The sequence below is a fragment of the Lissotriton vulgaris genome, chromosome 8 (assembly GCF_964263255.1).
Source record: "Lissotriton vulgaris chromosome 8, aLisVul1.2, whole genome shotgun sequence".
NCBI lineage: Eukaryota > Metazoa > Chordata > Amphibia > Caudata > Salamandridae > Lissotriton > Lissotriton vulgaris.
The window spans coordinates 585,860,268-585,884,749 of record NC_141696.1 but is presented as its reverse complement, the minus strand read 5'-3'; the positions used below and the strand labels follow the sequence as shown (position 1 = coordinate 585,884,749).

Here is a 24,482-nt window from a genome sequence, read left to right as displayed (position 1 = left end):
AGTCAAGCCCTTTGTCACAAGGCCCTCAGGCATCCCGATCTGTTGTCTTAAATCAAACTTCACAAACCACACAGCATCCTAGAGACGAGTTTTTACCACCTGGTTCAAAGTTCATGTACGAACCCCATGGCATAGCTCTTGCAATTGTTGAGTTTTCATCTACCACACACATTCCTTTGGTTGTGTTAAGTGATTCAAGAACCGGGTGTTTCATGGCATGCTATTTCATGCTAAAGTGGCTTTGACTGCCTTTATATGTCCCTTAGAATTATGTGTGTCTCCATATCTATATCTAGATGTATAGCTATATATCTACACACACACACACACACACACACACAGACACACACACACACACACATATATATATATATATATATATATATATATATATATATATATATATATATATATATATATATATATATATATATATTCTATATGTATACACACACACACACATATATGTGTGTGTGTGTGTGTGTGTGTATATATATATATAAATTATTTATATGTATACACACACACACACCTCCTTTATCTCTTCTCTTCTGCACCCTTATGCTCCCCCCAGGCACCTCCGTTCCTCTCACCATGCGCTCCTCCAGACACCTCGATTCAGGCGCAAAAAACACGGAGGTCTCAGATTCTCCTTTTTGGCCCCCTCATTTTGGAACTCTCTTCCGCTGGAACTGAGACTCTCCCCTTCCTACCCTCACTTTAGGTCTCTCCTAAAAACTCACCTCTTCCGCAGCATTTACACATAAGCTCTCCTCCCCTCCCCTTTTTGCCTCTCACCGAATAAAGTGAATAGCGCCAAGAAACCGTCCGGTGAACGCCGCGCTTTATAAGTAATTTTTACATTACATTTTACATTACACACATATATAGACATTTATAGCCTTTAACAAAACGATCAGGGCTACTTTTTGTGCAGAGATGTTATGTCTGTGAAATAAAGGAGTCCCCTTGATCTCCCCAGGCAAGCTTCCTTTGTAGTTTCCTCCCAGCTTGATGAATCTTGATGTAACTGATTACCAGGCAGCACAGCGCAGCTTCTCCTAATGTATTCTGAATGATAATTGTTGGTTGTTTAACAGTGTGAGAGACGATCATCTTCCTGATCCACATTACACCATGCTCACTGAACTTAACATCTTAATTCGGTGCTTGTGCGTGGTGATAGAGCGAAGGTTTCGCGGATTTCAGTGACATGTAGGTTATTCCTGTCCTCCCCCTTTTTAAATATCAGGTACGCTGACAGTAGAAACACGGGAGAGTGTTTTTTGTTCAAACACTCCATGGCTATTTTCTTTCATTTTCTGATATTTCTATATTTAGTCTAAAAATCACAAATGCAACACCTCCAAATCTAGCACCAGAATGATGATAATTTTAGTGTTCAAAGGTTATAAACTTGAGAGGAATGAAAATCCCCAAAATCATATTACACTTGGGACAAGCCATTAAATTGACGTATAATACTGAGGTTGTCATTATGAGTGGCCAGAGCAAGTAGAAATACCATCCATGTCAATTAATATTGCTTTGCAGGGTGTTGTAGGCCTCGATCGAATGGTCAGAGCAATCAGAATTCAGTACTGATATGGTTAGGGTATATATTAGGGGTAGGATAAAGGTTAGATTGCATTTTAGTGTTGGTGTTAAGTATAAGAGAATAGCTCGCATTTGGGTTAGGTTTTGGTATATGTCGAGTGTGAGGGTCAGGGTGAGTTTTAGGCTTAGGCAAGGACTAAAGTTAGGATTATGAGCAGGTTAAGGAATTTGGTTGAAAAGAGGGCTACTCTAACTGTTAGGTTAGCAGTACACTTAGGGTTTAGAAAGGGTCACGTTTACATTAAGTAGGTTTGGCTAAACTAAGAGTCTGGCTTAACTTATACAAGGCTTGCTTTCACACTCACAGATGTCTGAACATATCAGTAGCGGCTGGTATTCAACAGCATTGGGTGTGGGTTGCAGGGGTTGGGGGGTTTGAGGGAATGAAAAATATAAAAATAAACACTAACCTGTCTTCTGCCGCCGCCCTCTCTTCCTCTTAGTCCTCTTCACCCGCTTCCAGGATAGGAAGCAGGATGCCCTCGGCTCCCAGCCTCCCGATAGCCTATCACAATGCTGCAATGCAGCTTTTTGATTGGTCTGAGCACCGTGGATCGGTGCTCAGCCAGAGAATGGGAGGCTGGGCATGTTCTTCATGCAGGCTGTAATGCAGCCTGCATGGAGAACATACAAAGTGCACATGGCGGTTTGACCTGCCCGAGATGGCGGGCCAAAGCATTGTGCACATATGGAGTGGGCAAACCAATTCTTTCCTGCCCTGCTCTATGAGCAGAGCAGTCCCGCCCCTACCCAGCTGAGCAGGGGGAAATTAATATGATAATAATGATGGCTTATTATCATTTTATTTTTTAATTTTTGACCTGGTGAGTGGGGCGAAGCTCCACCTCCTTAGCGGAAGAGCCGCCATTGGAACATATTTTAGTGCATCAGTGTTGAATGTGAAAGAACAGGTAATTGTGAATACATAGTTGATGTGATATCCATACTTTCTTGGTTACTAACAGTCCCTTGCAAAAGGGGTCTGGAATGCAGTGAAAACTCAAACTCAATTTCATTCGGTGTAATAACACACACCAGCACTGCACTGAGGGAAAGACACTTTGAGCTTAAATTTTTTTTATTTCAATAGTCTCACCCTGTTGCTTAGCAGATGTAAACCACAACATAGAATATTACGGAAACAGCACTAAAGCATGTTGCTAACAACAACAATTATATGGGCATTTCTACCACAGTGGAAATATCATCTGGCAACCTAACACCCTAAAGTCCACTTCCATGCGCTATAGTATAAGAGCATGGAGTAGCTTAACTTGTATCTAGAATTTCTTAGGATTCAGTGCACTGTATAGATGTTTACAGCAGGAATCTGTAGTTATCAGTATTTCCGGAGAGAGCGCTCCCTCAAAGTGAAGACAAATATCAGCTGGGCTCAGCTCTTCTCCTCTTGGACGTGACTTGGAATCAGCTCTCTTAGTAAGACGGGATGCTGCTATAGTACAACAGTCTGGCATTTTCTGTCAGGATCCTCTGGAAATATCGTGTGTGATAATCTGCAGTAAAGGACCTCTCTAATCTAATAGCCACATGAAGAGCCTTTTGTACTGTTGATCGCCATTGTATCTTCAATGGGGAATTTTTGACATATTTCTGATATAACCTGTGTGCATCAATATGCTAGCCTTAGATGCATTAGTGTAATTAAAAATGACAAAGATGCATCAATTCAGACTACAAAGTTTATGTTATTATTGTTAGTTGACCTTGAAATACAGATAACAAAATGCTTGTCCTGGACTGATTTTGCATTAGGTGTTCTTATTGATGTCATTGTTTGGATGACATGACACTTTTACAGGTTTTTTGAAAGATAAGGAATGATGTCAACTATGAAAAAGGTAGACTTGCCAATGACCAGGCAGAAAATGAAGTCTGGTCCTGCTCAAAATGGAATCTGGCCTTATTGGCTTCACATCAGAAGTATCTTTACTCCATACATCACATCATATATCAATACATGGTTGAACTTTAAGGGTTCTGTTTACTTGGTTCACAGATATGTAACCCCAATGATTGGATTTCCATCCTTTCATTTCTGCTCAAAGGCTGCAAGCATGGTTGAAATACAATGGCTGAAATTGTATATGTATATTTAAATGTCATTCTTTGTGTACTCATGTACTAATTAATTGTCTAAAATGTATAACCATGCATCTTACCTTTTAAAATGTTTATCTTGAAAATATGGTACTCTGTCGCCTTGAGAGGCACTAAGTCTTATACTAGATATGAACTGCCTGGAGCAGTCAGCCTTGGCTGCTATCTAACGTCTGTAAATACAAGTACTGTTTCAACTTTTAATTCCGCTTACTTACTGGAACAATGTATTGTTTTAGTTTAACAGACTTTGGGCCCGATCTAGAGTCTAAAAGATGGTACTCCATATGTGAGGGTGGTGAAGACTTTACATCCATCACCCTGATGGACTACTGTTGTACCTGGCCCTTTCTACAGGGTTAACCCAAAACATTCTGCCTTCTTCCTCCTATTTTTATTTTTCTGAAGCACTTTTTTGTTGGTTTTAGGACTCTGGCCACTTTACAACTGCTAATCAGTCCTAAAATGCATATGCTCTCTCCTTTAAACACAGCATGATTGGTTTACACCTGTTTGCATATTTAATTTATTTGTCAGTCCCTTGTACAGTGGTATCTCATATACCCTGAGCCTGTAAATTAAAAGCTACTAGTGGGACTTCAGCACTGTGTGGCAGGTCCTGGTAGTGACAAACAGCCTATTTGGTTTCCCACTACTGCGAGGCCTACTCATCTCATAGGCTAGCATTGGCTAATGCTAATGCAAAAATGCCACATTGAGAAAGTTGGCTTTCTCTGTGCTTTTAACTCTATGTGCTTTGCAGCCTGTCTCCAGCCCATATCTGGGCCTGGTTGACAGCTACACTTTGTGCATACTTTCCAGACAGACATCACACAGGAAGTGTTGGGTGTAACAGGGTTACATCTGCCTACTCATAGTCTTCCTGGGCTGGGAGAGAGGGAGGTGGGGCACACTAACATTTGTATAGGCTGTGCCCTGCCCTCACATAAATCGCTGTTTTACATCCTACTGATATCTGGAGCTATGGCTGGGGTTGCAAGGGAGTGTTGTGCACTTCCAATGTTTCTTTTGAAAAGCCCTACAGATCAAAAGATTTTCAGTGTAAGTACAGGGGTTCCGAACCCACGTTTTTAGAACACTACTGGACTTGAAAGAACATGTGCTGAATAAAGCCTGCTGTGTTAAAGGATTGCCATCTTGCTGTTCTGACTGATTGTTAAAGAACTGCTGCCCTGCGTGTGTGAGCTGCCCTGCTACCTGCTGACCTCTGCCCTGCAGGAAGGACTACTGCACCCCAGAGTGGGCTGTTGGCTTGCCCCTTGTTCTTTTTTGAGGTCTCAGGAAAATAAAAGACCTTGTCAGCAGCTCCCATCTATCTTGCTGCCTGTCCTAATCAAGTGCTACTTTCCGTGCCTTTAGAGCACTCCGGCTGACATGTAATTATTCTGCCCACTTGTATGTTAAAATGTACCCGATGCCCTGCCGGCACCTGCATCATGACTGTCTTGGGAGCTGTGCCCCAACCCAATGCCGCATTCCGCCGCTACGCTTGCAGCCAACAAAGGTATTTCGTTATCTTGGCCTGCGGCCACAGCGGTGTGTCCTTGATTCCTTAGCACAGCCCCAGGCGACCTACAATCACCCACTGCGCTCTGCTCTATGCAACGTTGTCTCATTTCATGCCATAATAACAGGAATTCCTGAGCGGGCTTGGAGGACTCGTTGGATTGCTCGCAGCAGAGTCCTGCTTCATCTATTTACTCCCAAAAGAAACTGACCCAAATGGTCTTCCATAACAGGCTGCCCTCTTTGCAGTGGAGATCTCTCGACAAGGAACCGGACTTGAGCAGTTCCAAAGAACTTTGTGCACTCCTTGCAGCAGAGTTCAACTTCGCTCTCACTTGTAACTCTGTAACCGGGACAGGTTTGGCCCCAATGATTGAGTGATTCCTACCTGTCTTTGTTCAGCTGGACCAAGTTGGAGTGGTCTTAATCTTCCTGCCTGGATTCCACATAATTTGCCCTCACTCCCTCTTTTGAGACCTACTTTGGGCCCTTGATCTTCACTGGGTAACACAGGGCAGAACTGTGTCAAAGGTCCCTGCTCTTCTGGTTAAGGAACGCCATGGTGAAAGTACTGTATTCCATGTAGTAGGCATGCAGCTGTCTCTGCAGCCTGTAGGTTATAACAGCATTTATCTCCAAGGGGTTCATTGTAACACATAACATGTCTATGTGTTCCCTGCAATAGAAGGGGAGTTACCCTATGTGCTCATGGTAATATTTTGGGGTCCATGATCGATTGTTATGGTGATAAGTGGCGATCTAGGTGTGATGTTCCTAACCTAACAGCTTCATTTCATGTCCCTGATGTTCAATGGTATGACATTTTGATTCTTGCAGTGACAGGAAAATTAGTACTATTACAGGTTGGCATAATATGTACAGTACTTGTGATTTATGTGTTTTGGTCATTACCTGCTGCATTACCAGCACTAATATATTGATGTATGACATTTTGGCATACCTTGTTTATGATGACGAGTACTATATTATGTGACTGCATAGTAAGCAAATTTATATTGTTTCATGACGGTTGAAACATATAAGTCTCTCTCTTATTACACTCATTGAGATTTTTGATACTTGCCTTGTTGGCAAAGTAATTATTGGTTTATGCCGTGTTGGTCTATGTTTATATACAATACAGAAACCAATTACATTTAAAGTCTCTTTTGTGGTATATTTATTGTATTACTGGTGTGAGGCTGTGGTGCAAACGCTATACAAATTGACTCTGATGATAAGCCTGCCTGTTCTGTGCCAGGCTACCAGAGGGTGAGCACAGTTTATCCCTGGCCCTGAGTGTAAATGTAAATGTATAGGCATTTATATAGCGCACTACTTACCCGGAGGGTCCCAAGGCGCTTCGACCGCTGCGAAACCCTTCCTGGCTTCCCTGAGAGATGGTCCCTTAATGGGTATCTCCAGGGTGAGACCAGGCATCCCCGGCGGTCTGGTGGGGCCGTTAGTGAAGATGAGGGAAGCTAATGCCCAGAGTTGCCGAGTGTGATCGCTGATCAGAGTGGGCACCGAGGCGAGAGAATTATCGAGTCCACTGACCCTGGTCCAGAAACCTGCCGCGCCGGGAATCGAACCCTGGTCCCGGGCCGTCCTCTGCTCTCGGGTCTGCCGCCTCTAACCAGTGAGCCACACTACTTCACTTCACTAGAGTGGTGAGTTAGGCTTGGCTTAGATGCATACCCTAGCCAACCAGAAGCCCCATTTCTAACAACTACCATTCTAAAAAATCTACAGATCACAGCTGGCCCAGAGGCGATCTCCATACCTTGACTGGAGCTGCTATCATGGTGATTCCTTCCAAGGTACAATAAGTTCAGTGGAAGGCAACTGTTAGTTTTGATTGCCATCCACCAAATGTGAACAACCCTTTTGTTTTTCAGAAACAAACTCCAAAAGTGAGAGTTTGCTTTTGAAAAGCAAAAACAATAATGACCCTCATACCCAGAAGCTTTCTCCCAGGGTGTGGGGATCAATATTTGTGTTTTTTGTCCCTTACCAACAAGATTTACCTGAAAGTGAGGGCCAGAAAAAAAGGACATCACGCTGTCCACGCATAATACAGTAGGAGTGTAATGCCCTTCTTTTGACAGTCAGTACTGCATTAGGCTATTGGAAGAAACTTTCCTTTGATGCAGCCAACAGGGGCTCTGTCAACAGACAATTGGTAGACTTCCCAACTCTAAATAGGGTGGACGTACCATCATTTTGCCAGACAGGGCACTCTGTCTTGAATGTCTGCCAAACTAAATCCCCCCATTTATGTGCCTAAATAAACTTATTTATTGACTGAAACTGAAACTATGTGACCCCATTGTTTAATTGTTTGCTTGGGTTTTGCTGTACTAATGTGCTATCAATAAAAGCAGTAGAAATTAGTCTCGGGCAAAATTTGAATTACATTAATCGTAATTTGCATAATTTCAGGAATTTCATATCACACTTGTTATCTGAAATTCCTAAAGTTACACCATACACCATTATGCCACATCCATAATTATGCCACCCTTTGCAGCAAATTGCAGCAAATTTATAGTGTGGAAACAGAGGAACAACCAGAATGCCGGCTGTTTTTGTGCCCAGCAATTGTTTTTTTACCAAATGGTTTAGTGCAAAATTACAGATTTGCATTTCATCTAGTTATGCTGAACTAATTTTCCCAAAATGTTCATAATTACACTAAAGAAATTATGAGAATTTAACAACCTCAATGCATACGTTATAAACGTAACACCATTGTCATTTAACATTAGATTTAAAGTAAATCTTCAAAAATGTGATTCTTGAGTGGAAAGATTAAGAAAAGAAGAATAGAATATGTGTACTTAATTTTTTCCTTGTTTTGTAAAGAAAATCTTGGTTATTATTTTGATGTACCATTTCTTTTAGTGGGAAGAGATAAGTGGAGTTGATGAGCATTACACACCCATCAGAACGTACCAGGTCTGTAATGTCATGGATCACAGTCAGAACAACTGGCTGAGAACAAATTGGATCTCACGCAAGTCCGCACAGAAGATCTATGTGGAGCTCAAGTTCACGTTAAGAGACTGCAATAGCATTCCGCTGGTTTTGGGAAGCTGCAAGGAGACTTTTAATCTCTACTACTTGGAGTCTGATGATGACTATGCAGTAAAGTTTAGAGAACACCAATTCACAAAGATTGACACTATTGCAGCTGATGAGAGCTTTACACAAATGGACCTGGGAGACAGGATTCTGAAGCTCAATACAGAAGTCCGTGAAGTGGGACCTATCAGTAAAAAAGGATTTTACCTGGCTTTCCAAGATGTGGGCGCCTGCGTTGCCCTGGTCTCTGTGCGTGTGTACTTCAAAAAGTGCCCTTTTACTGTCAGGAACCTGGCCATGTTTCCAGACACGGTGCCAATGGACTCCCAATCATTGGTGGAAGTGCGTGGATCTTGCGTTAATCATTCAAAGGAGGAGGACCCTCCCAGGATGTACTGTAGCACAGAAGGGGAGTGGCTGGTGCCCATAGGCAAGTGCCTGTGTAACGCTGGCTATGAAGAGAGGGGAGTTGCATGCCAAGGTAAGAACTTCAGTCTATCTATAGCTTGCATTATTCCTCATTTTATCTCAATCATTGAGGAAAGTTGATTCATGTAATTTTGTATGTTGAGAGATCAATGTTAAAGTGAAACACCCTCAAGTAAAATAGGCTTTGAAAGATCATTAACAGGACAATGCGCTAATTAAATAAGTATTTCTCCTTCTTTAATTTAGACATTTTCTGGAATCTATGATCACAGATAAACTTGTAGCCATAACTTTGCCACTTTGAAGTACATTTGAAGAATAAACTCACTGTTTTGGAAGAACGGCATGTGATTTTGCTACTTTGCTTCAGGGAAAAGTGTTTCGGAGATTCACAATGAATAATTATGACTAAAGAAATTGATGAGGTGTGCCAGGACAGAGACACGTGACTAGATTTATATGAATGTATTGTTGAAGAGCAGAGGTTGCTACAAGGGCAAACTTTCGTTTTGCAAATTTGCAGAGCCCTGCTTGAGGGATTCCCAGCGTTCATTAGAGCGGCTAAGGTTGATAAGGTACATCATTAGTAAAAGTGACACAACCTTCTGTATATAGTCTGAATCTACAAGGAAGGACCTAATGTCCTTACAGCCTTTTCCAGGAAGTATAATTTGTCAGAGTGTGCCATGCTGCGATTCCCTTGTCACCTTCAGAGAAATCAAAGAGTTGACATTTTGTTGCCTTGGTGTCTGAATTTCCACTTTGAACTCCATGGTCTGGAAGTAAAAGTGGATTTTCTGCTCCCTATGAAATGGGGATCTTACATGACAGTTGCATTGCATAATTCAGAATGCAGTTCAAAAAATGTTTGTAGTGTGATCTAGAACTCACACTCATGCACATTTTTTTTAGTAGTATTAGGCCTTTTCCTGATATGAGACACCATGGAAATATCTATATCTTTGCAGAATCCCGAAGTTGGAATGGGGGAGTCACAATGTGATGGTCGAAATGTCAACCAGCAGCTTTATGGAATCCACAATATCGACGGCAACTATATTGTCAAGTTGTGGAGTTGAGAATAGTAAATGTATACTTTCATATATACCTACCGTGACAATATATTAGTAGTAATAATATGGATGCAATATTGTGCAGGTCGCTATTGTTGGCCTCAATATTCTGACACACAACAATACTCGCCAGTCAATCATTGTGCTCCTAGTAAGAATTATAGGGCAACTAATGTACACAGTGCACTATATCAATCATCTGTAAAAACTACTGTCCTTTGATATAGATGTGTGTTCTTTTAACTTGGTATATTAATTCCAAATGAACCTTTACTATGGAACCTTCACTGATGTTTTTTCCAAGCTCATTTTACCTCTGCTGAAGGGGCAAATAAATGGAGTATTCTATAAAAAGTGGAAATTGAATACATTGAAACCAATTTATCTTGCCTTTGCGACCAATTACATGTGATAATGATTTTTAGCCATGCTGTACAGCATCCTCAATGATGTGCAGCATGGCTAAAGGCACCCAACTTAACAAAAAGGTACTATGATGCGGCAGCTGCATTATTTTGTTGGCTCTTGTATTACGCATGGGCACACATAAAAAATGGCATGAATGTTTTTTCTTTTTATTTATGTTCTGGTTGGGGGGGGGTTGGGTGAGTAACAAAGAGGGCCGGGGAGGGGGAAAGTAACACTAGCGGTGGGAGAAGCAACACAGGAGGGCTGTGGGGATCAAAAGCAACGGGCAAGAGAGAAGGAGGTCATGAGTGGGAGGAAGCAAGACAGATGATAGTGGTGTGGGGTGAAGAAACACAGTGTAGCGGAAGCAACATGGAGGTGAGGGCTGGGGATGAGAAACTATAGGCAAGAGAGAGCAACGTGGAGCTCAGGTTGATACAAAGAGCATAGAGAGAAAAGTGGAGCAGGAGGGAGAGAAGAACACCTGAGAGAAAGCAACGCCGGGGTGGGAAGAATGATACAATGAGGGCATCATGGAGGGGGAAGGATATCCATGTGGCAAGAAAATATGATGTGGTAAGCAGAGGTCAAGAAAAGTACATAAGGCAGACAGCTGAAAAATACATGCACTCTTGTGGAGGGCTTAACCAAAAAGAAAAAGTAGTTCCCTAAAGTGAGTAGTGGAATGACACAAGTCAAGGGACAATTCTCCATGGGATAGAAAGACACTAGATAGTCTAGGCAAGCCATCGAATAAGATGCATCAAATGAGAGTTACAGGAAGGTCAACCAATAGTAAGCAATGGGAGGGCTCAGAGCCCCTGTGTATTTCCCCACAATATATAACACAAGAGAAAGAATGCTCTGCCTAGTAAGCTCGGACTCAAGAGGATACATGAATCCAAGTTGGGTGGATTTCGTGCTATACAAGACAACACATGCAATTTAAAAATGAATAAAAAGATCACGCAAGCATAAACACAATTAATATAGTATTCATTTGTAAGACATACTACTACAGGAGACTCTGCATTGATTTGCTCTGAACATCAGCAGTTCATCAACTGAGCAAATGCAATTGAAATATAGACTGAACAGCATTCAATACCATCTGCACACAGTATCCAGAAGGTGGTGCTATGATGAATTGACCAACATAACACAATTCTCTCTTTGTTTCATTTCTTCCCTCCCTCAAACACAAAAATCCTGATTGTTGGAATCTTGAGGTGCCCATAAGGGAAGAATCAGTGAATGAAAAATTGAAATAGGGAGCCACTAGCCAGAAGCTATGGAGTGCTTATTTCGATAGTGTGATACATGAAGCAAAAAATATACATAAGGCATTTATTCACAGCTCAGGAATCAATCTCTCCATCGGAATAAATGCATACTCTAATTTTATAACACCAGAAGGATAAGAATGCTACCACAATCTAGATGATGTTCTGCAGTCATGCCACACGACTTGTCTTTTTTTATCAAGCTGGAAAGCCTTGCCAAGTTTCCAAAGCAATGTGTTCATCTTGGGTAGAATACTACCCTGCTCTGTAGAAACATGGACCAGCAGCATGGTTTAGGAGCGGTAATCCAAGGTGAATGCCTTATCTAGGTGTCTGCGAATTTGTAGGGCTGATCATAAAACCTGACTTTTAGATTTACTAAATTTGTGTACAACAATGTACTAAATTATAGAAGCTTTCTGTCAGCCCCCTTCATCACTGGCCTGATACTGTGTCATTCACTTTTTTCATCTGCCCACTACAGCCTACAGCATAGGGATATGGATCAGCCCACTTCAGACATTGACTGACTTCCCTGTGAGTGACTGCATTCTGTCCTTACATCAGGAAGACACACATATTAGTTCCTTTAAATGCCTTGGACTGCTATGGCAATATGTGCTTTTTGAGGTCAAAAATTAGTTTTGCTTTTAGTCTTTTTTTTAATATTGGCGAAGCTTCCCCAACAATAAAGTTTTCCAAAAGCCACGAGAAAACAAAACAAGCATTGGCAAAGACAACAGGCTGGCAGACTTATTGACTTTGTCAGTGATTGCTTGTTATGCAGATAAAACTGGCACATTTTCTGAGTTTCTCCATATAAAAGTTTGCAATGTTTTCCCTGTTTAATTGTGTCTCCAAACGTGCAGTGTATTGTTTACTCTAATCAAACTCAACCAAGATGGAGAATATATGCACACATTCTACAAATTTACTTGTTGCCATCTAAATTACTGCAAAAGTTCCAATTTTACAATGTTTGCACAATTGTTGGATAAAATGTAAAAACGTAGCAACTTGGTGGAATTTAAAATGTTTTCGATTGAACATTGCAAACATTGCAAGAAATACTCTTTGCAATTTCGTATACCTCTATCATTAAATACCTTTAAAATTAGCAGATGGCCTTATACTAGTACCCTAGTTGTGTTTGTGAGATATTTATTTATTTATTTTATTTGAAGAGTTTTATATAGCACTGGCTAGACCCGGAGGTATCAGAGATAGCACAGTAACTCATGTCTGGAAGACACAGGTGTTCTGACAAGGCAGTGTATGTTAGTGTCCTCATTGACCTTGATTAATAAAGATTTAAAACTAGATTGACAAGTCTACTGACATACCTTTAATGTTTGAGTTGGAAAAGCCTCTCTTTTAGTCCTTATTACTGAGTGTTGCTTCACTCTATAACAGGGTCAGAGCTATCGATAGCACAGAAGATGCAGTGGCATTGGTGCTCTAGAGTTTGAGGGGCCCAATTAGTGACTGTGTTTTTTACTACAAAACCCTGGGCTGAGAACCTAATTTCCTTGCTCGCATTAGGACCATCTTCTCTGACGTGGCCTAGTTGAAGAGAATATATGTATTTATTTTAAACTTTGCTGACTGAACCCGTTCCTAGAGTGGTAGGGTCATTCAAACATGGCCTGTTTAATTTTTCAAACTACTTGGGAATATATAGAACACTACTATTACTTAAATTAGGTTTCCTCTGTAACATCAATGACGTATTGCCATGTATAAACAAGGTTGTACTTCATTATGACATTTAAATATATAATCCAGTTCTATAGACAAATGTGTATTACGCACAATGTGGTGAGAGGTCTACTAAGTGATTGCAGGAGCAAAACTCACATCACACTAGCAATTCACACTTTTGAAAAATGAGTAAATTTCTACAAATATTTGTGGAAAGGCATATGACCTAATGGTGATATCTCAAGTATATGAAAAGGACAGCACTGTCGTGTAGTTCCTAATAGTACATATGATCTGCACATTGAGACAGCACAAACTGAGGGATTGCTGGCCTGACTGATTCCAGACACCAACAAAGGATATGTTAGTCTTTAGATCAGCTATCTCACAGTGCCACTATAATCCCTCTAACCTTAGCAAGGAGAGAATAGTTTCTGTCATCTATCGAACATGACAATCCTTGATCCTTCAGGGATCGTGGAAACAGTACAGTACTTTTCGCTCTGTCACTCGTGCTCACTTAGACTCAGAGAAATACACAGAATAAACAATTCGGACGTTGACAATAAGCATTTATTGAGCCAGCATCATTCTAGTATAAAATATGTGTGCTGTGACAACCATTGGACAGAAACAGATATGTACTATTACAAGCACCAACAGAGTAAATAAGAGGTAGAATTCTACCATGGTGCTAAAACAGTATGCATGGCAGTAATCATGCATACTCCTAAGGTGCTAACCGTAGCTAAGTGTGCCAAAGTGTACCTTGCATGTATGTGTAAAGTCAATATTCCCCCTAGGAAAGAGCCCATCCCATTACCTGATGAGAAAGAACGAAGGACCCCGTTCAATGACTAAAAAAGTCATAATAGGACGGGCAGTCTCCTAACGAGTTTGTTCGGTACGACTGTGGGAATGGTCCCACCGCTGCACCGTCAATCTCATAAATTGGCCCTTAGTGTCCAGCAGAGAGTGGCGAGAGAGACAGCCCAACATTCTTAAATTACAGGCCAAAGACACAATTCAGCTGAAAGAACTCTGAAATAATTTGGTTTTGAGGAGTTTCCTGAATTGGAGATAGCTTCAGCTCAAAGGAACTTTAGAGTTTTGTTTCTTCTATCCCCGGAGGCTTAACTCTGTGTTTTAAGTGGTTTAAAGGGCTTTGCATCAGGTGCCGAGAAGCTGCACTGAGGCTTCTCGTGTGAGTCTGATGGGAATTTACTTTTAAATTCATGAAGGGCCTTTATTTCTAAAATGTATTTTCAGTGGCGCAGCATGACTTGCGGGTGGCGGGGCGGGGACATGGGTGGGCACAAAGGGGGTGCGCGGGAGGGTGCATGTTTGTGCAGTAAAAAATAAAATATACACTTACCTTGCAGCCGGGTCCTGCATTTTTACTCCTGCTCTACTCATGGGACAGGAAGCCAGAAGCCAGGAAGAACAGCCAGGCTCCCCTGACCAATCACAATGCTTGTTTTTGAGTGTCCTGGTTTGACACTCAACCAGGGAATGGGGGCCTGGGCATGTTCTCCATGCAGGCTGTAATGCAGCCTTCATGGGGAACGGGGAAAGTGTGCATGACTGGTTTGGGCGGCTTGAGAGGGCCGACCAAACAGTCATTGCGCACTTAGGAGTGGGCAAACCACTCCTCCCTTGCCTTGCTCCGAGAGCAGAGCAGCCCCGCCCACCCGCCTCGCCCGCAAAGAAAACATAAAATGCTGACAACTAAGAGTTTTCATTTTATATTTCCTTTCCCTTACACTGCTCGAAAGCAGTGGGCCGACGCTCTGTGTATATTTTTATCTTCAATTTGATTTTGTTTTCCAGTTAGGCGTGGTCAGTATCTGTCAAGAGGAGATTATGTGAAATAAGTGTTGCTTTCAGTTGGAGTAGTAGGGTCTGTTCACACTGCGCATGCACCGTCTGCAGTCAACCTGGAGTTAACCATGCTGTAACTGTGCAAAACAAGGCATGTCGCTTCTATATCTATACACTTGTGAGGCTTTACCAACCGATAGTAAACACAGACATCATTTCATGTTATAAACAAGAGGAAAGATAGGGGAATTTTCAGTGCTGTAGGGAAAGTAAAAATGTTTTTGTTAATCGCTTCCCATTCACTTAAATATGCAAATATGTAGGCATTTTAAAGTTTTTGGGCATTAACAGTAGCTAAGCGCTCTAAGGTCTTACACTGTTTTAGAAGCACTGTATGTCTACATTATCACGTTCATGAATTATGTGTTATGTGTGCATTATGTTTTTTTTCAATGTGCTAGTCTGAGTTAGGACGGGAAAAAACTTTGCGCGTCGAAGTCTTTCCGAAAATTAGTCCAGAATTAAAGCAACTGAAGAAAGACAAATTGTTCTCTGATGTAGAGAATTTTTGACACATATGTTTCTCCAACTGAAATCAATACGTTTAAAGCAATATTATCGAATATTCTGACAAAGTCCGCTTTCCTCTCTAGGACTGGATTGAATAGTAAAATCAAGTCATGTGTTTCGGGGTAGTCATAATGAAAATGTATGAGTCAAATTTACATTGTGGTACATCACAGTGGAGAGGATGTCCATGCCTGTCGATTGCTCTAAAAGCCAACCTAGACCTCACACGCGAGTGAGGTGTTGAGCACAGACAGCCCTTTTCGACACTGATGACAACATTTATAAAAAATACCTTCTGCCTGTGCCATGATTCTGGGTTTCAAATGACAAATAAATAGCTGTCCCAAGCGTGTGTGTTTTAAATATGATTGGCTGAGTTGAATAAGTGATGGAGTATGTTTAAATTGCCTCTCTGTGAAGATCATTGCTTTTAAGGAAAATATAAAGATGCTGGCTGATGATGGCTTGAAATAATTTCTGGCTCTGGGCATCATTCCATTCCATCATTTTTGTGCTGCTTAGACAAGGACCACCCTCATTCAAATCAGCCTTGGTCGTGCCCTAGTAGGATTTGAACCCAAGCCACGAGGTCAGGCCTTCTCTGAATAGGACACACGCAACCCCAGAACAATTTCAGCCTTTTTGAGCTTCGTCAGTGAGCCACAGCTGGATAATTGACCCTGGACCCAGACCCATCCAGGCAATTCATGGGGAATACTATATTTCCTACAGCAAAATAGGTGTGAGGCTAAATGTCCACAATCATTTAACTTGATTGTGAAAATGAACGCCGATCCCATTGTATGACCTTCTGGATTATTAGGGGTGAGACAGCCGTGGGATTACTTTTTCTGAGTTTAAACAGATGTTCGCAGCTCTAGGGAAGAGTGGCAGAGGAGGAATTCCGCCTGGCCAGTGCCTCTACTATGCACTCTGCCAAATAGGAAACACATTTCAGGAAAAAAACTAAATTTGATGAAAAGTGGCAGTGGCACTAGAGAAAAAGTGGCAAACATTTTATATCTGTTAGTGTGGAGAAGCTGAAGCTGGCAGTAGAATGAAGTGTTCATAGTCATGTGGCAACGCTTGCAGCTGTTTTCCAGTGAGGTATGCCTTCCCGCTGTGCTGCAAGCAGAAGGAGGGTTAATGTGTAGACTTGGGATGGCGTGCAGCAGCAAATCTTCATGGGAAGTCAATGGAGAAGCGGGAGACAAGTGGCAGGCTCAATGACAGGTGTTTAGAGTGAGTGCCACACACTTAAAGGTGATGTGTCGGGTGTGTGGCTGATCTCTGAGGTCAGTGTCGGATTGGTATGGTGGGCACTTGGAAAATGGCGAATCGGCTGGTATCTGAGTTGCAGTTTGGGGCCAACGTGGTGGCCAATGTGGGCTGTGTCTGTGCTTTTTAGATGCCACCAGTGGGCCAGTGGGTGCTTCAGAGGCTTTCCGGAGGCAGATGGCCCTCTATTACCTCCCTTTTACCAACAGAGAGGAGGTGTCATTCACAGTGCCTCGCTGGGCTAGTCCATTAATGTTTGCAGACTGAGCAGGGCCAAGGGGGCCTGAACAGAAGTGGACACACTTATATTCAGGTTTGATTCGCCATTGTGATGTAATCCGTAAACAGAGTCGCAGCAAAATGTGCATTTTTTTTAATCTCAATGAAGTTAAGAACACATGCCTCTTTTGGAGAGTCCCCTTCCTTTCATAATACTTAAAACACAAAAGCAGTGCTTTGTGAAAAGGCACTATCCGCAAATATGGTTCACATTTTGTAGGGTGTCAGGGCCTATTTTTGTTCCCAATCTGACCCTGTCTGAGGTGCCTCGCTCTGAGTTTCTGGTGGTTATCAAAGTTCGGAGTTGAATGCTGCTGACAGCTGTAGTAGGAAGGTGGCAGAAAAGCTTTTTTTCCCTGGGAAGACAGCAAAGTCTCTATCCTTGCAAAACTAGGCCCTTCTACTTATTGCTCTCTCTAGGGGGGATTGCCAATGGCAAAGTCATTCTGCAGCACACATAGAAAGAGCAAAACACCATTAATGGTTGTTTTTGTGCATGAAGGTGTCGCTTCATGCACAAAAACAATAATTAAATAATGGTGATTTGCTACTTCTATGTGTGCTTCAGAATGCACCACACATAGAAGTAGCAAATCACCATTATTGGTTGTTTATGTGCAGGAAAGGACACCTTCCTGCACATAAACAATCATCCCTGCAAAGTAGGTACCCTTACAGTCTGTGTTAGAGCTTGTCAGCTATTTTTAGTGCCAGCGCTAAGAAACACAGGGTGCACTGTATTGTTGTGAATACCGCCATACCCTGCGTTTTGGAAATTGTGCAGTGCGGAGCTGCAACATTTGCCAATTCCTTTACTTGTGGATATGCCCCATAATTTTTATTAAGATGGAACCCATCACAGAGCGCTTTGCAGTCACTGAATGACAACACATTTCACTCACTACTGGCATGGCCAGTCTAGCAATATCATCCCATCAGTGAATATTTTTAGCAGGCAAATCAATTTCCGAATAGAAACACCCACCAAAATTGTTTGGACCTTCCTCGTTTTCATGATCAAAATACCCTACCCTGACATTTATGAAAATGCTAAAATGTGACTTGGAAGGGTTTAAATATATTTGGGTTCAGTTCTCAAAAACGTTTTCCAGGCTTAAGACAGTCTTGTAAAATGTAAATGTAATTGATACTTGTATAGCGCAGTACTCACCCGCAAGTGTTTCAAGGCGCTTGTACGAATACCACTGTGGAACCCATCCTGGCTTACCCTGTGAGGCATCCACTCCTGGTCACCCCCAAAGTGGAGGCCAGGCATCCTTAGCGTTGTGGGGGCCGTAGTGGAGATTAAGCAAGCTATTGCCCAGAGTTGCAGAGCGGGACTCCATGATTGGAATAGGCACCGAGGCGAGAATTATCAGGTCCGTGGAATTTTGAGCCCAAGACCTGCCAAGGCGGGGAATTGAACCCTGGTCCCAGGCTAGACCTCTGCATCAGGTTCTACCGCTCTAACCATTGAGCCACACTTCTCCACAATTTTACCTCAGGTAAGCGAGCCTGGTTTGCAGACAGTCTTAAGATTGTCTCTCTTGGCTTAAGACAGTCTTCAAGCTGTTTGTCCTAATTTACAGAGCCTTCCCTTACTTCATATGGCCATAAGACCATCATTAGAGACTTCCAGCAGTCATAACATTTTCGAAAACCAGGAGAACGTTGTCAATACCGTCTTAAGTCTGTAAATGTCCTTCTTACACAGGGTGCTTTGATTTTAAGGCTGCCTCATTTTTCATAAATGCACTCATGGTTTTGCGATTGTCAGTGAAATCATATAATCGGTGCTGAAGGCCGCGATTGATTTTACGAGAACGTGTAGCCCTTATCCAGTTAAGAACTTATTGGCATTTGTGGTGTACCCGTCTGTTTAAATTCATATTGGTTTAATTGAATATTATTTCTGACCACCCTGAATAATGATTCAAATAATGTGCAGCAGAAAAAGATCATTAAATATTACTCTCCACACCACCCCAACACAAAATAAATATATAAATAAATAAATAAAAGTTGCAGAAAGTAGGTATATTGCTTTTGTTGATACTACGTTCAACCATAGGTCTAAAATCAAAATATGAATGCATTTATGTTTGTATCTGACCTATGAAGCATAAACCAATGTAGTAAGTGATGAGTTTTAAGTAGGTATTGTAGAAGAAGAAGTGGAAGAAGGGAATCAGAATCATGGGTCATGGTTTACACTGGATAGGCATAGGGCGCTGAGTCGAGGATTACAGGAAAGATTAGACAGCGAGAGAATAGACAGAGCTGCGTACGTGAGAGGGGATGGAGTGGTAAGGATTGGGAGGGCCATACGTATGGGTTGTCCAACATCTGTTGTTTGACCTGGGATGAGGTGTCGCTTGGACCGCAAGGTGTTCAGCTACTTGAAAAGATAGAGAAGAGATGGATTCTAGCAGATCAGGGCAGTGATTGAGTTCCAGGTCTCAGGATCATAGCAGGATAGTGCCGGATGTCTTGTTTTCTCCTTTCACCATGTCCCGATTTCCAGTCTGCGTTGCTGCATGACTTTCTTGTTCGGAAGGAGGTCCTAATCTTGGTTGCCACCTACATTAGGTTGCATATTTGACTTGCAGATGTTTTAATCCAGAAAAGCTGAGCCTGATTTACAAAGATTTTTCACTGGATTAAACTGTTTAAAGATTGAATTAAGCCTGAGAAGAATATTTGTCAATCAGGCCTGATTGTCAAAAATAAGGCTAATTTAGGGCAGAAAACTCCTCTGTATAATCCAGACTCATTTATCCTGACTTAAGTCAGTCTTAGAACAGTTTTAAGATTGGAAAATTTCTCAATAAGACGGGCCTGCTTTACTGCTTAACTGTCCAGGACTCTCCTAACAATCACAGTAGTCTACTGTACAAACTACAGTATCTTGGCTTAGGCGGGTGTTTGGGTACCAGTGCTTGTACCATCAATTAATTTACTCTAAGGTGTAATTCCTTAATAGAACCACCTCATGACCTTACACATGCTAGGTAGGCCCAACTACAACAGGAATAATAGTATTTAATATCAGAGATGGGGTTTGTCTAGACATGTGTGGCTCTAATATATAGCAGGGTCACATTTCCAATATTTCAGAAAATGTACTGTTCTCAGAGCCAGTGCTATCTCACACCTGCACTGCGAACAGTGCGCTAGTGAAAGGCAGACGAGCAATGTGAAACTGCAATCTACCTTTCACTGCAGGCCTTTGACCTGGGCTCAGTTTCAAAGGGAAGAAGAGGGAACAGAGATCCTAAAAAGGAGTATTCAGTGTATCACTGCGCGATCCTATAAGGAGATGCCTGGAGGATCCCTGGGACCAGTATTCCCCTTTCATTAGAGTGCACTAAGGGGCACACTCAATGTAAACCATCTCATTTGCGGCACACTATCACTGCGCATCCCAACAGTTTGCTTGCCCCTATGGTCACTCGGTGTGAGTGCAGAAGTATAGGCTTTACCTTATTTGCACGTGGCAGTGTCCCCATTCCAATGAAGAAACAAACCTTTGTCACTGACTCACCACAAAGCATGACCCACACGTTCCATATTGCACGTAGGCTCCCACAATTATCTGCGGACCCTTTTCTATTGAAAAATTGTAATGGGGTGCAAAAAGTGGGGGCAAACACATAACCTCCCTCTTCTATGGCAGGTTGTGTAATGTGTCCCAAAGTGTAAAACTACTACATCATTTTTGCATATGGTAATAAACACACATTCATTTCCTATCATATTTTGTGTTTATCCATGTAAATCGCTGTCAAATTGGATGCCACTTTTGGGTAGGCCCATGTCACTTCTCTTTTCTGTCGACACGTTTTGACGCACGCATGTTGCTCCTGCGAGGTAGGGCGATCTTCATGCCTTTGCTTATACATAAGATGAGCCAACAGCTGTAGACTCATCTCTTATTTTTTGGACATGTGCACCAGGGTCAAAAACAAAGCTACATTTTCTCTTTTCAGAGATCAAATACAGTAAGGGCAACTGCAGCGCAAACTTTCTGCATCACAGGACAGGTGTACATTGGGTAGCAGCAATGCAAACTCTGATCCCTCACATACCAGATGCAGCATGGCTGTGCAAAGCAAGCTTCTCAATCTCACAGAATGCAGCAAGTGCAATCTTCCTTTGTCTGCAGAACCGATCCAGCAGGGCACACTTGCACAAGCATTACTCACAGAACCTGTACAATTAAGGCACGAGTGACATGAAAGATCTCTGGAGCAGATCCTTAACTCATCGAGAGGAATATATAGGTGGATGAGTTAATAAATATGCAAGATCTGACACCATCCTCACCTAGGTGATATTTTACATTGGCATCCTACTGTTCCTGCTGATGTCACTTGGACACTTGCAGTTTGTGTTGATTGATTGGTTTTCCACGATGTAGCCATTACTCGTTAGGTCATTGTTCTATGGAGCAGTCCAACCTCAGTCAAAGCACACGGGTGCCAAACTCTTCGGAAAAGGTTTTGAATGTGCATGCTCCAGACGCTGTGCAATGCCAAACTCGATGCTTCACATAATAAACATATTGATGGCCACCTCTGCCATGTCATCTACAATTTTTCATATTAATTGACACCATCAATTTAAAAAAAATGTTTTTAAATAAAATGTATACAAAACACAAAAGCTGTATGGGTAGACCCCTTGATGACTCTTTCCAGGGGGAATACTGCAGCACCAAGCGGTCCGCTCCTCTGAGGTGGGTGACCCAGTTTAGCCAACCTTTGTTGCTAGTTTTGGTGGTGTCCTTCCAGTTGGTTAGCACCAGTTTGACCACTGCTGTCAGAAGTAGGCCCATTAGTTCTCTCTCTCCGTCGGAGGAGAGGTCAGTTCAAATAAATGCTGTGGTGAGCGAGGCAAAGTCTCTTATAAGGTTGCATTTAAATACACTGTCTATGAAATCAAAAACCCTTCCCCAGAACACCTTGAGTGTTGGGCAATGGAAGATGAGATGTACTAGGTCACCCTTCTCTGTGTTGCAGTTCCAGCAGAGGGGGTTTTCAATCAACCTGATAGACACATTCAACGTGATGAAATGGAGGACACATCAATTCATGGTGTGTTGAGTTCATCAACGATTCTCCTAAACCTGCTAACGGTTAATGACGGTAAGTGCTTAGCTCCTACTATGTCCCTGTCTATGTCGCTTGCACCCGTGGAGCTGTGCTAAGCTGAATATGAGCTTTACTCTGCACATTTAGCTTAGCTTTTTCTTTTTTTGTTTATTGGATAAACAATAATCCAAACATATATATTCTGACAGTGAGGAACATGGGTTGCACAGAGTGGTTAATTTGCATAGGTGATTCCAGGTAGTAGACGCTAAAACTGATTTTTGGAGAGTGACACTTCTTTCCATCACCAGACTTTGACCAGAGCAAGACTGAGACAGGCAGAAAAGTTAGAAAGAATAAAATGAAATCAGTGAAAAAGGGAGAAAGCAGGGATGAACTAGAATCTGAAAGAGTGGGATCAACAGATAGGAGAAGGCATAATTTGGCAGCCCTGGAATTCTTCACCCCAGTATTCCGCAGCACTGACAGCAGGCTCATGAGGAAAGATTTGAGGCACAACACTTATTTTATCATAATTATTAATATTATTTTTTTTTGCGCATTAAGATTAGGCTGCACAGGACTCCTCATTCCAAATGCAAGTGCTTTAATGTCTGAACTGCTTCCTCATTGGATTCCAACCGAGGATTGTTTAGCAAATGGAGACAGAGGAGAGTTTAAACGCTCACCGGCCGGCTTTAGAAGCTCAGCAATGTTTAGATATATCCCTCCTCTCTCGAACTTCAAATGGTTTCCTTACTCGGAGGCCAACAAATTAAATAGAAACGGTTTTCATCCTTTTATTTGGAATACCTTTCCAAGCCTAAAATACAGGATTGAATTTCTTCAGCCACAGAGATTTCTTTGTCATTGGCAGTTCTCTGAACACGTGTTACTTCTCCCCCCCATGGTTCTCCACACCATTTGTGCCTTTGTTTATAGTTATCTGACAATCCCTTATTAGAGCCAGAGTAGGCCTAAGCGGGTCTAATAAGGGCTCGCGTTACGACCCCAACAGCTGGCGAAAGACCTCAATACAGAGCAATTGTAGGGCGAGGTGTAAGTTCTGATAATATTTAATGAAGGGTCCCTGGAAACCAAAGTCATTTTGAAGGAAGAGGTTGAGTGCGAAGGAATCCCATGTGTGCTTCTGCTTCAAGCCCTTAATATGTTGTCAAAACAAGGCGATGGCAGACAGCTAAATAATTAGGGTTTAAGTTCTGGACATGTAGGGAACATGTAATCCCTTCAGCATCGCAGGGAGCTACGTTTGCAAAGTGTGAGATCACTTTACACACTTTACAATGCTGCAATTTATCATCAGACCAGCGACTTCCCCTCAGATCCTAATTTCACTAGTTTATTACGAGATGAAATGAAATGAAAGAAATGAAATGAAATTTGATTTGTAAAGCGCATGGCTGCCCGAGAGCGTCCCAGCGCTGCAGAACAAAGAGCAAAAACTGAGGAGGGTACCGTTAATTAGGGCTCATACGAAGTTGTTTTACACAGCCTCTGCCTGTAACCCAAGGCTGTACGACACTATACCGAGGTTGACAATCTCATCTCACAAAAAAATTGCATCCACTGCATCACCTACACTACGTCATCGAGCTAAGTATTTATTTATTTATTTATTTATAAAGTTTTACATAGCGCGAACAAGATCGCGAAGGATAACAGAGCGCTTTACAAAAAAGGATGGGAGGAGTACAACACATACAATATCGACATTAAGTAAGGATACAAGCAAGAATAATCACATCATTACAAGACGCATGGGCCCAAGGAGAGTAATACAATAAGCAAATGGGAAACATCCTTTACAACGCAACTTTTACCACGCAGTGCTATTACAACACAGGTTTTACAACAAAAACCATTACAACGCATTGCGCTGGAGGGGCGCTCTAGGATAGGGAATAGATTTAATTTACTATCCAACACCTTCCCTAGTGTCCACGGGGACTGGAGTTGGAATAGTAAATTAAACTATTCACTATCCAGCACCCCAAAGCGCTATGCGTTGTAATAGTATGCGTAGTAAAACCTGTGTTGTAACAGCATGCGTGGTAAAAGCATGCGTTTTAACGTCATACATCCAGATACATAGCGGACTAAACAGGATATTTACGTTTCTTAACTAGACATCTACATACATAAACTGCCTGTGTGATGTGGCATTTAGATCAATGTAACAC

At 42.0% G+C, this 24,482-nt stretch overlaps 1 protein-coding gene across 3 annotated transcripts in view; it reads left to right on the top strand.

The window, feature by feature from the left end:
- The window catches only part of EPHA3 (EPH receptor A3), an 861,555-nt gene that overhangs the window by 201,193 nt on the left and 635,880 nt on the right, over positions 1 to 24,482 (top strand). For all 3 annotated transcript variants that reach the window (XM_086934429.1, XM_086934428.1, XM_086934427.1), the window contains exon 3: positions 8,167 to 8,827. In XM_086934429.1, coding sequence (XP_086790555.1) covers positions 8,167 to 8,827 — 661 coding nt within the window. The remainder of the gene's footprint in view (positions 1 to 8,166; positions 8,828 to 24,482) is intronic.